Below are 14,517 nucleotides of genomic sequence, written 5' to 3' on the forward strand. Positions count from 1 at the left end.
TGATGGAAGATGACACCGAGCACGTCACCGCTTCCATGGCTTCTGCTGCCTCGATCGATCGATCGATCCGGGGAGAATGGAGAGGGGGACGCGTTCGGGGGATTTTGACTTTTCTACTCTCGTGCCTACGACATGCGCCGTCATCTCAATCAAACCCTAGATTCCGTCAGCTACGATGGTATACCCACTCTTCCTCTTCTCGATTGAATCAGATTCTATATAACCTAAATTAGTATGAAACTGAGATCATGCAATCCTACTGCTTATCGCTGCTAAATCAGCACAGTTCCCGGACTTGGTGGCTGAAATGTAAGAAGAATTAGGTTATGTATGAAGGGGGGCGAAGGTGAAGAAGAGCAAGGAGTAGAAATCAAGAGGGAGGGAGGGAGACTTTACTAATTTTGTTTTGTTCAGCAAGATATTTTCTCACGCTAATCTAACGAAAAGCTTGAATTTTCTTTCTTTCAAGTCATGTATAATGTGCATCTCCACCCCGTAAATTGGAATTCAATAACAGATGCAATTTAGCAGATAACACCACTACATACTGTTAAAAGGGCGTGTAACCATTAAAAAAAACAAATAGCAGATCCCCATTGCTGCCTAGAAGTATAAGAAGTCAGAGTGTATACCTTAAAAGTAAAACGGACAATTAGTCTACCAAATAAAAGATGTACTATGTACGCCCCATGCTTTGTATTTTGTCTGACAACTTTATGTAATATATAATTAGCATCAAGCTTTTACTATGGTTCTAACATTAAAATTTGCACTGATGATGTCCGACTTTATGTTTCCATCTTGTTGGTGTTCACACAATTAGGCATTCAAACTCTTGCGATTATTATAGTGACCTGTTTACATGTAGAAAGATGAATGTTAACTTGAATTATCTGACGGTTTGTTGAGTGTCTCATGCCAACTCGGGCGTCCGTGTAATTTATACTCTTAGCAAGTTTATACAAATTTTCTAAACTTGGTTGGGTCTCATTCTTGTTCCCCTTCGTTTCTTTTCAGTATTGGAGAACAATCCATGGAGAGATGATACGAAACCTGTTTATGTCCTGACTCACACGGACAATCAGCTTTGTACCATGAAAACACGTCAAAATCGCAGGTTCAATGACATATCATTCATTTGTACTTGAGAATTTCCATCAGCAAGCAACTTAACATCTATTTTATTTGTGCAGTGAAGTTGAAAGGGAACTAGGATTGTTGTTTTCCAAAGGGAGAAATCGGGGATTGGGTATGGGAAGTAAGGCTAAACAGTCCAGGACTGGCACCAGCTTTAACATGTTTGTTGAAGATATTAGGGAGGGCGTGCTTGTAAGTATCAGTTCATTGCGTTTATTGTATACCGTTACTATTTGTACGGGAAAATTGTCAGTTGAAACTTTTGAAAAGACGATGAGTATAAATATGTCGAAATGTACTAATATTAAATTCTAATCAGAAAGAATATAATGAGAAGTCTCCTAATTCCTGGAAGTAGTATTAAATATTAATATGTTCAGACATTTTGACAGGTTCCTTAAGCTATCATTAGTGCATCATGTCTATGATTATTGAAAAAGCTAAAAGCTTATTCGTGATATAACATTGAAGCCACAGCATGAGCATGTTACTGATTGCGAGAAACCAATTTAGTGATTATCAATGGATCTTGTAAGATTATTTAATCCATGTCTATGTTTTGGTTTCCTGGTGAATAGACGGTGGTAATGGATTTACCACCACGTCACCGACCGAGTTTCAAGTTAGGTTACAAATATGTCACTCAAAGATCTAATTTTCTTTACCCTCGAATAACCTGACCAATTTAATAAAGCTCTTACATGTTGTATTTCTTTCGGACAAAACATCAGCACTATGTAGGATAAGTTCAGAAGTTCCTCATGTAGTGCGTTTATAAAATCAACAATGACTTATAACTTTTTTTTAATGTTTATGCCAGGGTGAACTTAAGCAAATCAAGCTGCTACATGCTTGTCCTTCAAATAAAATCCTTCTTCTATTGCACATGCCACTGTAAATTTAAAATTTAGAGAAAAACACGAGAAGAAGATTTCAATTATATATTGTTACCCACATGTTATATCTCATATGCAGCCCTGTATGTACCCTTTTGCATATGCATAAATTTGCCATTAGACATTCCAATTTTACATACACTGGAAGACGTACGAAAGAGTGGGAAACTCTGGTCCTTTGAGTACGATTTGAAGCTAGATCCATCCTATTTAAATTTCATGTTGGGGCATTCATTTTTATGATCCATCATCTACTCTATTAAATTTGATCTTCATTAAAAAATGTTGTCTTTGAATTTTTTTTTCCTATGCATCAAACAAGAACAACAGACCATTGAAAATGGTATGTTACTTAAAGCTAGTTTTTGCGGAGAAATTTATTTTTTCTAACATTTGATCCCTATCTAAATAATTCACAGCTCTTGTATACCAATTTTTGTTAGATGTGAGACATTCTACAGCATTAAACTAACAAAGTCCTTTTTTTATTCATTTTGAACATTGTTGATGCATAACTGAAGGGAGAACTGTACTTTTTTTTGGACACTATATAAAGGTGTAGATTAACTTTGATGGATGGATCTATAACATGATTTCCAACATTGAACTGGAATAGGGAGGATTTGGCAAATCTTTCCGAAAATTGCTAAGTCTACCTCATACGCAGATAAGCACACATACAAATATTGCCATACTCCTCTCAATATTGTTTATTGTACAATATAAAGTCACATTTGACATAATAGGAGTATTTTAGGTTTTAAGCATGAACATCATATGTTCCTATTGCCTAATAGTGAGTATACTCAGCAGCTAGGTTACCTGGGTACTTCTATCATGAAGCCATATCTGAACGCAACGCGTGCTGTACCCATACCTGACACTTTATGAGCACTCCTTAAATATATGCATACATTTATTCACATCACATGTATTCAATTATACACTACATATTTAATTTAAGACACCCGTCAAACACTTCTTCGACATATATCCTACACATCCATTTTTGGGACTTATTGGACAAGGGTCGAATTTGTTTCATCCTTAAGAAGTACAATTTCGAAGGGTCCTTTGCTTATCTAGCTCAGAAGTAAGATTACAGCCCATGAGTTTCAGCCGTGTTCTTGTACCCTACCTTTTCCAAATTTGTTGTGTCCCACAGGCGCACCTGTACCCATGCAACTTAGCTTAGAAGGAAAGGTGAGCCTAACTAAATGTGTAAAAGCACATAATTGGAACTAAATGTGTACTAAAGCACATAATTGGTGACATTCCTGAATGCAGTTGATGGGCCAAATACTACAAGTTGTTTCAATTATAATTTTAACATAAATAATCTACATTTTCACAGCTCACTTATTAGTAATTTAATCCGTTAATGTATTTTGAGCTTAGTTAGCATATTATTGGTTGTGTGAAGAAAAATTTATTATTCTCATACTGGATACATTTGTCCTAATTATAAAAAACCACTTCATACATTTATCCCAATTATCTGCAATTGCTTGGTGACTTGGCGTACAGTAGCGTCTTAGCCATGTCAAATTGAAGAAACAAATAGTAGAAGATACTAGGTAGTTCTCAAATGTTTATGACCTACTTTATTTCGGCTAAAGAAGACCCAGTATTTCATAGTTATGTAACTGCTAGATGCAATTGTATTTGGTTTCTGCATCTCTATGTATCTAGCAACCTGATCCAGATTTGGTAGTGGCAGCATGAATCCATGTTTGCAATCTGGCATACTACTTGAGTGAGCAGGTATAGAATGTTGATCGCATTTGTATTACTTTGCCGACATAGACTGTTGATCACTTAATCTTATTTGTATGTGATTCCAATGAGGATGGTTCCCCATTAGTCCTCTGTCCACTTTAATTGAGCTTCCTCACTTTGTTATTTGAACGTGAAAAATATGATTCTCACATGTTAATACTTGTTGTATGATATGAAAAACCTATGGTTTTCGTAAATAAGGATGGCATTGACTCTCTATGCACCCTTATACATATGAAAGACTTGTCATGCCAGCTTAGTGGAAGAAGCTTCTTGATTTCTTAAATTGCTTGTTACTTTTCATGCTGGCTTCTGGTCTGACGTCTTGTATGCTGTTGTTTTTGCTCTAGATGCCATTCTTTGATAAAATCTGCCTTATTCAGGTGTTTGAAGATGAAGATGATGCCACAAAGTATTGTGATCTGCTACAGGGAGGAGGTCAAGGTTGTGAAGGCATTGCAGAACTTGAGGCATCATCTGTAAAGCTCTTGAACACTCGAAATTTGCATCAATTGTTATTATCCCAGATGTCAATAATATTACCATTTGCAGGTCTTTGATATCTGCCATAGGATGAGGGCTCTTGCTGTTCTCTTTCGCCGTGGAAGAACGCCCCCATTGCCTAAAAGTCTTGAGCAAAACCTAAGGGCTCGGAAGCGATCACTTGAAGACCAAGATAACGTGTGAAATTTTTTTGTGACTGGAAATGTACTACCCTAATCTTATATGGCATCTATCCATTGAATCTTGGATACATGTGTATGTATATAAACTCTATACAAAATGATATAAAATGACTATTTGTACAAAAAAGTTCGTCCAATTAACATGTAATATGAGAAACTGATATTTCCTTTTGGAGCATTGTGGAGTGAAACTTTCATGAAATGGAAGACATTATGAGATCATCGAATATTGAAGAAACATGCAAATTTTATAATGTGCATTGTGGCGTACAATGATGAATTACTTTTCTTCAGCTTAGATTCTAATAATTTTGTTGGTCTCCATTCAATATGGTAGCAGCAGCAGCAGGTAACTGAGCGTTCTGGCCGTGTTTCGCTATTTTTTCCCTCCCATATCTGCTGAAATCAGTGAGCAAGCCTGCATGTACTTCCTGCTTCATTTTCTCCACCAATCTTGTCAGAACCTGCAGAAACATGCACAAACTGAGAAATTTATCACCAAATGCAATATACTCTGTCCTAGAAAGATTTTATTATCTTCTGACCGTTCCAGCAACAGCTTTGAGGACATCCATCGGTACCAAAGCAAGCGCCGGTGGAAGAACTAAGCTGATGCTGATCTCCAAGTGTCCTTTGAGATTGCTCTGGTTGCCTCTTCTGACTGAATACAGTGTTCCTTGAACATTCAAATCGAAATGTGATGGCATAGAAATACCTTCAAGCCCTTTGAGCTCCCATCTAGTCTGCGTACATCTTATCAACCTAATGAACTGTAACTAATTATGAATGTTAACTAGAGGTTTCTAAGTACATACAGCTTGGAGTTCAAGGATTCTGGTGACGTTCACTGGAACAGAGGGTGGGTATTCTTTGCCATTTGTTTTGCATCTCAAACGCATGTCGACTATAGGATTTACAGACGCAAAGAGGAAGCTGACGGGTAACATTTGTATCCTCCATTCTTCCTGCAATAACAAATGTTTTGCCCTCAGGTATATAGATCATTTCTAATTCTTACAGGGAGAAGATCTCACATCATTTAGTCTCTGGCTTCTGGCTTTGTCTGGAAACATTGCTTCAAAAATCCGAGGACGATCGCTGATGTATTCGCTAAAGGCTACCTGCATATGCCACTAGCTAATTTGAGTACACTGCACATTTCTTGAATATTCTCCGACTTCTAGTTTATATTCAAGCTTAGAGAGAGAAAGAGAGGTAAAATGATCAGATGCCTGCCCCAGGAGGTTCGTAGAGAGGGACATCGGTCGATATCTTGGAGGAGAAAGTAATGATATCCTTGTTATCAGGAAACGAAGAGGTCAAGGCCATGGTGCTTCTTGATGCTGCTGCTCCCTTAAATCCTATCGGCAAATTTGAGAAAGAATGCAGGTTCCGAACGTTCTCTGGATTTGATATCATCATCCGCTTCTTCTTCTTCTTCTTCGTTTTTGATCTCCATTCTTGAGCGTTGTAGTTCTCACGTCCTCCAATGCCAGCTACAGCTCCCAAGCAATAGCATGCCATGGCAGACCTTGGATGGCAACAATAACGACCACAGATACTGCAGTCTCATTCTTTCCTGTATCTATTACACCCTGTCATGATCTTTTAAGATAAGGGAAGAAAAGAATGCTACATTTTGGCATAAAAGCAAGCCACGCATGCGACTCCGATTGTATAAATGGGACATAACATAGCCCGACTATTTTAGGGGTTTTATGATATAGCACCCCCAAATCTTACTTATTTCAAGAAAATGACGTCGTCTCGATGTTTCTAAATAACCCCCCAAAGCATGCAAGTCGTTGAAAACCCCCCTCGGTCACAAGTAACTCATACTATCACCGTCACTGTTAAATTTTTGTTTTGGATTGACCATTATGCCCTTGATAGTTACAATGTCCCATTGTTTCTTCTCCTCAGTCCTTAGGGCCCCTCCTTCTCTCTCATGGCTATTTTTGGTATGACGGTTTCATATGTGGTTGTATAGTCGGAGCACGGGAATGGACTTCCAAACAAGAAGAAAATAAAGGAACAAATTTTTATGGATGCTCACAGTATAAGAGAGGAGAAGAAGGGGATGCAATTATTTCAAATGGGTAGATGACACAGGAGAGCAAGTGATCAAACTCACATCAAAGTTATTAAAGTATTTGAAAGGTCAAATTTTTATTTTAGACCTCTTTAGAAACTTATTTGCAAAAAACGATCTATTTTGAAAAGATTTACCAAATTCGACCCAGTTTCAGCCAACTGGCTGAAACTGGGTCGAATTTGGCGAAAAACTTAAAAAACTTTATGGGACTTGAAGTCCCGTGAAGTTTAAGCCCATATAACCAACTTTGATTAGGAGGGACAAAACTTCACGGGACTTGAAGTCCCGTGAAGTTATAAACTTCACGGGACTTCAAATCCCGTGAAGCTTCAGACTATATGCCAAAGAACATCGCTCTATGGAATTTAGCCTGCAACTTCACAGGACTTGAAGTCCTCCTCTCCTTCCTCTCCCTCTCTTACCCCTTCCCCTCACTCTTCCCTCCGTCCCTGCCCCCTCTCTCGATGCTGATGAGCCTCGATGATCTGAGTATCTAGTTATGTATGAGGATGAGAAGTGTCGGCTCCATCAGCATGTGCCATGCTATGAGAAGTGCCGGCTCCATCGTCACGCGCCGTCCTTTGACCTATCCTACGTCGCCGCGTGTACACTTGACCAAATTGGCGTGACATGTCCTCACGGCCTTCAAACTCGTTGATATGATTTTTATGGAACATGTTTGCTATTCTCCTCCGTCTGATCATATTGAAGATCCCTAACACCATCAGATCCTGAATGTCATTGATATGCTCATTTATATCAGCCTCAATCTCATCAAAAGCATTGATCTACGAGTTAATATATACACAACTTAGCAAATAATATTTTAATAAAAAGAATTTCCATTTAAATTTAGTTTAAAAACTTACATAATCTCTCTCAATCATGGCACTAGGGATGTAACTATCCATCGGTGGGCGTGGTACGTATCCAGCTGTTGGCTGTGGGTCGCGTCCTATCCATCTGCGTGTGATATTCTAATACAAACGCATATACGCGATATAATCATCAGCTGAAATTCTCTCATCTTGTATGAAATTCCACATATTATTCCACCTATCTATGTAGGCCGCACGGAATACAGCCCAATCTGTACGATGCGATGTCATCCGTCCCCTACGATCAATTTGCTCAATAGGATCCGACACATGCTAAGAGAGAAGAAATTTTCGTAACACACGATCTAGGACATGCATCTCTACAATCTCCCAACATATCAACGAGACTCTGCCTCTCTACAAAGCAGCTATCTCGACAGATAGGTGCAAGAGTATGCATATCGAGATCTGGCGAAGAATAAGGCGTCCACTTGAACTGGAATTTTAAAAAACTTTTATCAGTATCTACAACAAAATTAAAATATTCATAATGAATTGAGTTTTATATTTACCAGTTGGTGTGGGAGGCCATCAAGCTCATTTCGGTAAAACTCTATATGTCTAGTCACTATTTTGTATTTAGAGTACCTTACGTTATACCTATTTGGCATAAAGAATATATGAGAATAAATTCAATATGAATAAAATTTATGCATAATTATACCTACATGCCAAAAGAAACTGACCCTATAGATCACAATGCATGTGCAAAGTAGGTCGTCCAATATAGATGTGTTCCCATGACCAAACCTGCAGTAATGTCATGCATCCCTTGAATTCTTTATTTTACATCAAGGAGACCCTGCCTAGTTCTCTATAAAGGTATGCCAAGACTGCACTACCCCATGATAGAGTGTCGCATACATCAAAATTCTCTAGTAATGACAACCATCGTGCATGTACAAGATTCTTGGTCATATCAAAAAATAACATACACACTATCAAGTGTAATATATAAGCACGAGCGTGATACTCAATCGTCTCATCCATGGCATAAACTGGTATATCTCCCATAAACGTCGATCAAAGCCATGATAGATTTATTGCACCACTCCTCAAATCGGGAACCTACCCAAGAAGCCTTTCACATACTTTGGCCTAATTATGGTCATCGGTGCCCGTAACAACCGGGCCATCGATGCAGAGTCCAAGTATGATGGCTACGTTCTGAAGTGTAATGGTACACTTTCCTATATGCACATGAAATTAAGGTGTTGGTCTCCGGTCTTCACTTCTCAATCAATGCACTAATAAGGTCCCAGTCAAGCCGAATATACTCATCGATAAACACTCCTAAAACCTGGCTTAAGCTACAAACTGTAGTACTCGATCATCCTCCATCTCCCAACCTGAGTGACTCTGGGAATGGTCCACTATGTTGGTTTCTGGTACAGGTTGCATATTAAACAAAAATTGATAAATTTTATTGAGAAAAATTAAAACTAGCACAAAAAAAATAAGGAATATATATACACCATTTCTTACATGTCCCAAGCCAATCTTATGTGAATGATGATATGTTTGAAGGTATAATACGCCGGGTTGGATTGGTCCCGTATCCATAATGGATATCTCTGAGATTAAAATACAATATCTTAGATTTTTCAGTTGAATGACTTAATCATATGTATTTTGACGGTCAAAATTAAGTAAAGAATACATCCAGCATAGAAAAGAAAAATAAGAATAGAACATGCATAATGATTGTCACATATTGATTTTTTGTCTGCCTAAACTTGATATTTTTTTGGATGGCCCACAAACGAAGTGCATGAATCAATTTCTCCTTGCTTTCAAATAGATTGCCCTTTCTGAATGAGAAGTTCTCACCTTGTGTATCATCAACTATATTAGTGCTGATAAGAATAATTTCCATCGTGGAGTTATCAATCCATTCTTCTCCATGAAGTTCATCGGACGACGGATCTTCTAACATGTCATACTCATTGTTAGAGTAACATATGTCAATATATTGGTTATCCCCTTCATCACGATCTATCAAACATATCATGCTATTGATTTGTAAATCATCATCTTCATCATCATCCTCAGATACGACACTTGCATTATCATCTTCTATCGTCACTCCTATGGAAGACATTATATCTTGATGGGGAGCGCTATCATCCAAGGCATTTGAAGTGCCCACAAGCAAAGGACCGTTCAAGTATTGTGACTGTGTCCATCCTATATCTTATTGCAGAGATAAAAAGTCATTGGAGTTAACTTCAATGTCCTCCAACATGAGAGAGTATACTCTATCGTGATTCACCGATTTGCCCAAATTTCTAGGATGCTTTTCAATAAATAATTCCAACGAACACTTCTCATCATGCAGTATTCTAATAAGATCCATATCGTAGTCACTTGAGATTTGAATGCCGCTTGTTCTGTTCCCCGTAACAGGATAGTTGCAAATAATGTTGAGGTGATACTCACGTAGATTGGTTAATGTAAGTTTATGTAAGTCTTTAACTAATTTATCGAAAGTACATAATTTTGATATAAACAAAGGCTTTGTCACACCTTCTTCATATACGTGCATATTATTCTCGAGATAGTTAATATTTCCATCATATAAACAAAGAATTACGATTCGATCCTTCATCATTACCTCTAAAGAGTGAAAAATCCAATATTAATATTACACGAAAAACAAAAAAAATATTATTTACCATTAAATCCTCTAATATTAATTTTAGACATCCATAATTTTTGATAATACACTAACTTTTAGAATTTTTGATAATTTCCCCTCTAACTTCATACACAAATTTCTATAATTTTTCTTCACAAAATTCATAAATATTTCAAAATCTAAATTTAAATAAGTTATTACCATGAAATAGTGAGAATATATATAAAATTAGGAGAAAATAAAAAATTTTAAAGATTTTACCTAAAATTTGTCGATGCCCTAATTTCCGATGAACTCCAGTGGTGAGGACGGCGGGATCAATCAGCGACGGTGATGGTTGGCCAACGAGGTGGCGGTAGGGGTGACGGTGGCGGGGACGGCAGGAGAAATGGTCTAGGGTTTGGTTTGGTAGTAAAGGAGAAGAGAGAGAGACTATAGTCGGCTAAAAGCGATAACAAATCGCTTGGGCCTTATATAGGCCCTGCCCCAACTTGCAGGCTAAATTCCAGAGAGCGATGCTCTCAGGAATATAGTCTGAAGCTTCACGGGACTTCAAGTCCCGTGAAGTTTTGGCGCTCCTAATCAAAGTTGGTTATGTGGGCTTAAACTTCACAAGACTTCAAGTCCCGTGAAGTTATTTAAGTTTTTCGCCAAATTTGACAAACTAGGTCGAATTTGGCAAATATTTCCGAAATAAGTCGTTTTTTATAAATAAGTATCTAAACGGGTCTATTTTGAAAATTTGTCTTATTTGAAATTGATTGTGTTTCTTCTTGTAATTAACATTACGTTGGTTATATGTAAAGCCTATTTGACAGAGATTTGAAAGAGATTTGGGTTCTAAACCCTATATTACAGTTATTGAGCAAGGCTATTATTATAATTTAACCTACATGATTAAGTGCTAACCATGGTTGGTTAAGTCATTTGGATGGAAAACATCCATAAGGGGTTTTTTCAACAACTTACATGATTTGGGGGGTTATTTAGAAATATCAAGATTTGGGGGCGTTACTTAGAAATAAGGAAGAGTTGGTGGTCTTATATCATAAAAACCCAGCATTTTAATTAATGGGAAAATACAATAGAACATAAGACATATCACATGGTATTGTATCGTTAAAATGTACATATACGCAAACTGTGTGACAATGTACCACTTTTGTAATTTGAACACATGCATATATTACCATCTGTTGAATTAGGGCCTGTTTGGTTGGTTTCCTAAAAACCAAGAAAAGGAAATCGGTACAAGGAAACCAATAAAATAATATTTTTATCCATTTTCATCCATAAAACTCACCCACAACATCCAATAAAATAATATTTTTATCCTCCAACTCATCTCATTTCATCTCCTTTCTTACCTTTAAAAATAAACCAAACACAAGAAATGTGTCACATCATCCAACTCATCACATCTCATCTTATCTCATTTTTAAAAATCATACACATCATCCAATAATATTGTGATAACTCATCTCATCTCATTAAACCTTCATTTCCATCCATTTCCTCCAAAAAAAAAAAAGAAATTGATTTCCTTAAGTATGTGTCACATCATCCAATAATATACATCCAACTCATCTCATCTCATCTATTTTCTTATTTTTAAAAATGAACCAAACACAAACAACCTCAAAACATCATCCAATAATATACCTCCAATTCATTTCCTTATTTTTTTTAACCAACCAAACAATCTAAAAAACAAGTTTTTTAAAAAAATCATTCACATCATCCAATAATAAGGTGACAACTCATCTCATCTCATCTTCTATTCTATAGTTTTTTCCTTTTTTAAGCCAACCAAACAACCTCAAAACAATTATTATGAGAAATAGGTTTCATATTCTTTGATTTCCCATTTTTTTTTCGAAACGAACAGCCCCTTACTAGAAATATCTGCCAGTTCAAGGTGACAGAGACGAGTATGACTCTGAATTCTTTCACCGCTAAGAAGATAGAAGTTTTTAATATGATTTCCGGGTTCAATCCCAGACTATAGACCAGACTGTTTTAAAAAAGAAAAAGGAGCTAAACTCTTTATCATAGATTAAAAAAATATCTAATTTTTTTAACAAACTTTGATGTTTCTGTGACATTACATAAAATAATAATATGTCTCTTTCGAGAAAAAGGGAAAACTTAAAATTCTAAGGATTACGTCTACCATAATTTTTAAGATGCTTATGTGGCAACTCGGAACTTTACCAAGTTCACATTTAATAGGAGCTTTAAGCCAACATTAATCATAGTAACAAGCAATCGGTCAACATTAAATAGAAACTAGCAGAATATTTGGGCCTCATATTGCCAAGTGTACCCAAAAGAATAACAAGAAATTTTTAAAATAAACTCATTCGAAATTTAAATCCCAAAATCAACCTTATCCAAAGTTATTTATCAAAATCGACCCATTTTCTCACCATGTCAGCTTCGTGGCCAGAAAGTATGTCGTTTTAAAAAAAATCGCGGTCCTAATTAGTCGAGGTTGCCAACCCTCAACCTCGACTAATTAGGAACTCTCTGGTGGTTAGGCCTCTAAACATTACACAAAATGGTCGGGGTTGGCAACCCCGACCATTTAGCAGAGCCTGGGCAGTCCCACACAAAAATGGTTGGGGTTAGTTGAAAATATGAGAGAATTCAATATTTCTATTTCATTTTTCTTTTCAAAGACTGTACAAGAGTTTATACTATACAATGAGGCGTAAACACAGGACCAAGAATAGAAACTAATTAACACCTAATTTCCTAGCTATAAGCCAGGGATCTGATTGCTCCATATTTAGGAAACTAAATATTTCACAACCTGTACAAGAATATTTCAACACTCCCCCTCAAGTGGGTGCATAGATATCATATATGCCCAACTTGCCAAGCCATTTGGAGAAAATACGACTTGAAACAGCCTTGGTAAGGATATTTGCTACTTGATCTTCAGATCGAATGTTGGGTAGCTCCGCAATCTTGCTGTCTAATTTCTCTTTATAAAGAATCTATCAACCTCAACATGCTTAGTACGATCATGTTGGATAGGATTATGAGCTATATCACGAGCAGCCCTATTATCACAGTACAATTGAATTGCTTGCTATGGCGGATAACCTAAATCCTGTAAAAGTAACTGCAGCCACAAACCTTCACACAATCCAAGTGCAATGCCTCTAAACACAGCTTTTGCACTTGATCGAGCAACAACATTCTGTTTTTTGCTTCTCCAAGTAACAAGATTACCTCCTACAAATGTGAAGTAACCAGAGGTTGACCTTCTATCATCAATTGCTCCGGCCCAATCGGCGTCAGTGTAAACAATAATACATCTCAAATTTTTATTTTTAGTAAACAAAATTCCTCTCCCAAGAGCAGATTTTATGTATCTCAAGATTTCATACAACATTCATATGCTGCTCTCCAGGATTGTGCATGAATTGACTAACAATACTCAATGCATAAGCCAGGTCAGGTTTTATGTGAGCTAAGTACATCAACTTTCCACAAGTCTTTGATATATTCCTTTATCAACTGGTACTTGGTTTGTTGCTATACACAATTTCAACCCTTCCTCAACAGGTGTATCAACTGGTTGACAATCCAGCATACTTGTTTTTTGTAATAAGTCCAAAGTGTATTTTCTTTGGGATAAAAAAATTCCCTTTTTTGATCTTGAAACCTCAATTCCAAGAAAATATTTTAAGTTGCCCAGGTCTTTCATTTCGAATTCTTTGGACAAATATTCTTTCAAAGCCTTCATTTCTTCCGGATTATTTCCTGTTACTATCATGTCGTCTACATATACAATAAGAGCAGTGATCTTACCATGTTCTCTTTTCAAAAATAAAGTGTGATCTGAATTGCTCTGGTGATATCCAAAAACTGTGATTGACTTTGTGAATCTTCCAAACCATGCTCTTGGAGATTGCTTCGGTCCGTACAATGATTTTTTCAGCTTGCACACTTTTCTACTCTGCTCTTTGGATGCCATACATCCTGGTGGGAGTTCCATATAAATTTCTTCAGACAAGTCACCATGTAAGAAGGTATTTTTTACATCAAACTGCTGCAATGGCCAGTCCAAGTTAACTGCTAATGATAGCAGCACTCTAACAGTGTTAATTTTAGCCACGGGAGCAAACGTTTCTGTGTAGTCTACTCCATAGGTTTGTGTGTATCCTTTTGCCACCAACCTTGCTTTAAATCGCTCAAATGTGCCATATGCTTTATACTTTACAGTAAAAACCCATCGACATCCCACTGGTGTCTTTCCTGGTGGGCAATCAACAACTTCCCACGTTCCGTTCTTTCACAAGGATTCCATTTCTTCATTCCTTGCAGCTCTCCATCTTGGATCAGCTAAAGCTTCCTGCACACTGTTAGGAATAATCACAGTAGATAATTGATTTAC

At 36.9% G+C, this 14,517-nt stretch overlaps 2 protein-coding genes across 3 annotated transcripts; one reads left to right on the forward strand and one right to left on the reverse strand.

Annotated features, from left to right (window-relative positions):
* LOC109834975 lies at window positions 112-4,758 on the forward strand (the record flags this gene model as incomplete). The annotated part of the gene is made up of 5 exons (XM_020402982.1): window positions 112-178; window positions 1,018-1,117; window positions 1,194-1,329; window positions 4,196-4,291; window positions 4,365-4,758. Coding segments are annotated over 5 exons (534 nt in total), but the record flags the coding sequence as incomplete, so codon positions are not given.
* On the reverse strand, window positions 4,726-6,118 carry LOC109833851. 2 transcript variants are annotated; one of them, XM_020401675.1, is made up of 5 exons: window positions 5,735-6,118; window positions 5,533-5,619; window positions 5,314-5,463; window positions 5,044-5,241; window positions 4,726-4,962 (listed from the first exon to the last, which is right to left on the reverse strand). In XM_020401675.1, exons 1-5 carry the CDS (start codon window positions 6,020-6,022, stop codon window positions 4,801-4,803), a joined length of 885 nt encoding a protein of 294 aa, XP_020257264.1. In that variant the 5' UTR covers window positions 6,023-6,118; the 3' UTR covers window positions 4,726-4,800. The 2 variants fall into 2 exon arrangements, with proteins under 2 accessions (XP_020257264.1, XP_020257265.1); XM_020401676.1 differs by having other exon boundaries at window positions 5,731-5,881.

This window comes from Asparagus officinalis, chromosome 3 (assembly GCF_001876935.1).
Source record: "Asparagus officinalis chromosome 3, Aspof.V1, whole genome shotgun sequence".
NCBI lineage: Eukaryota > Viridiplantae > Streptophyta > Magnoliopsida > Asparagales > Asparagaceae > Asparagus > Asparagus officinalis.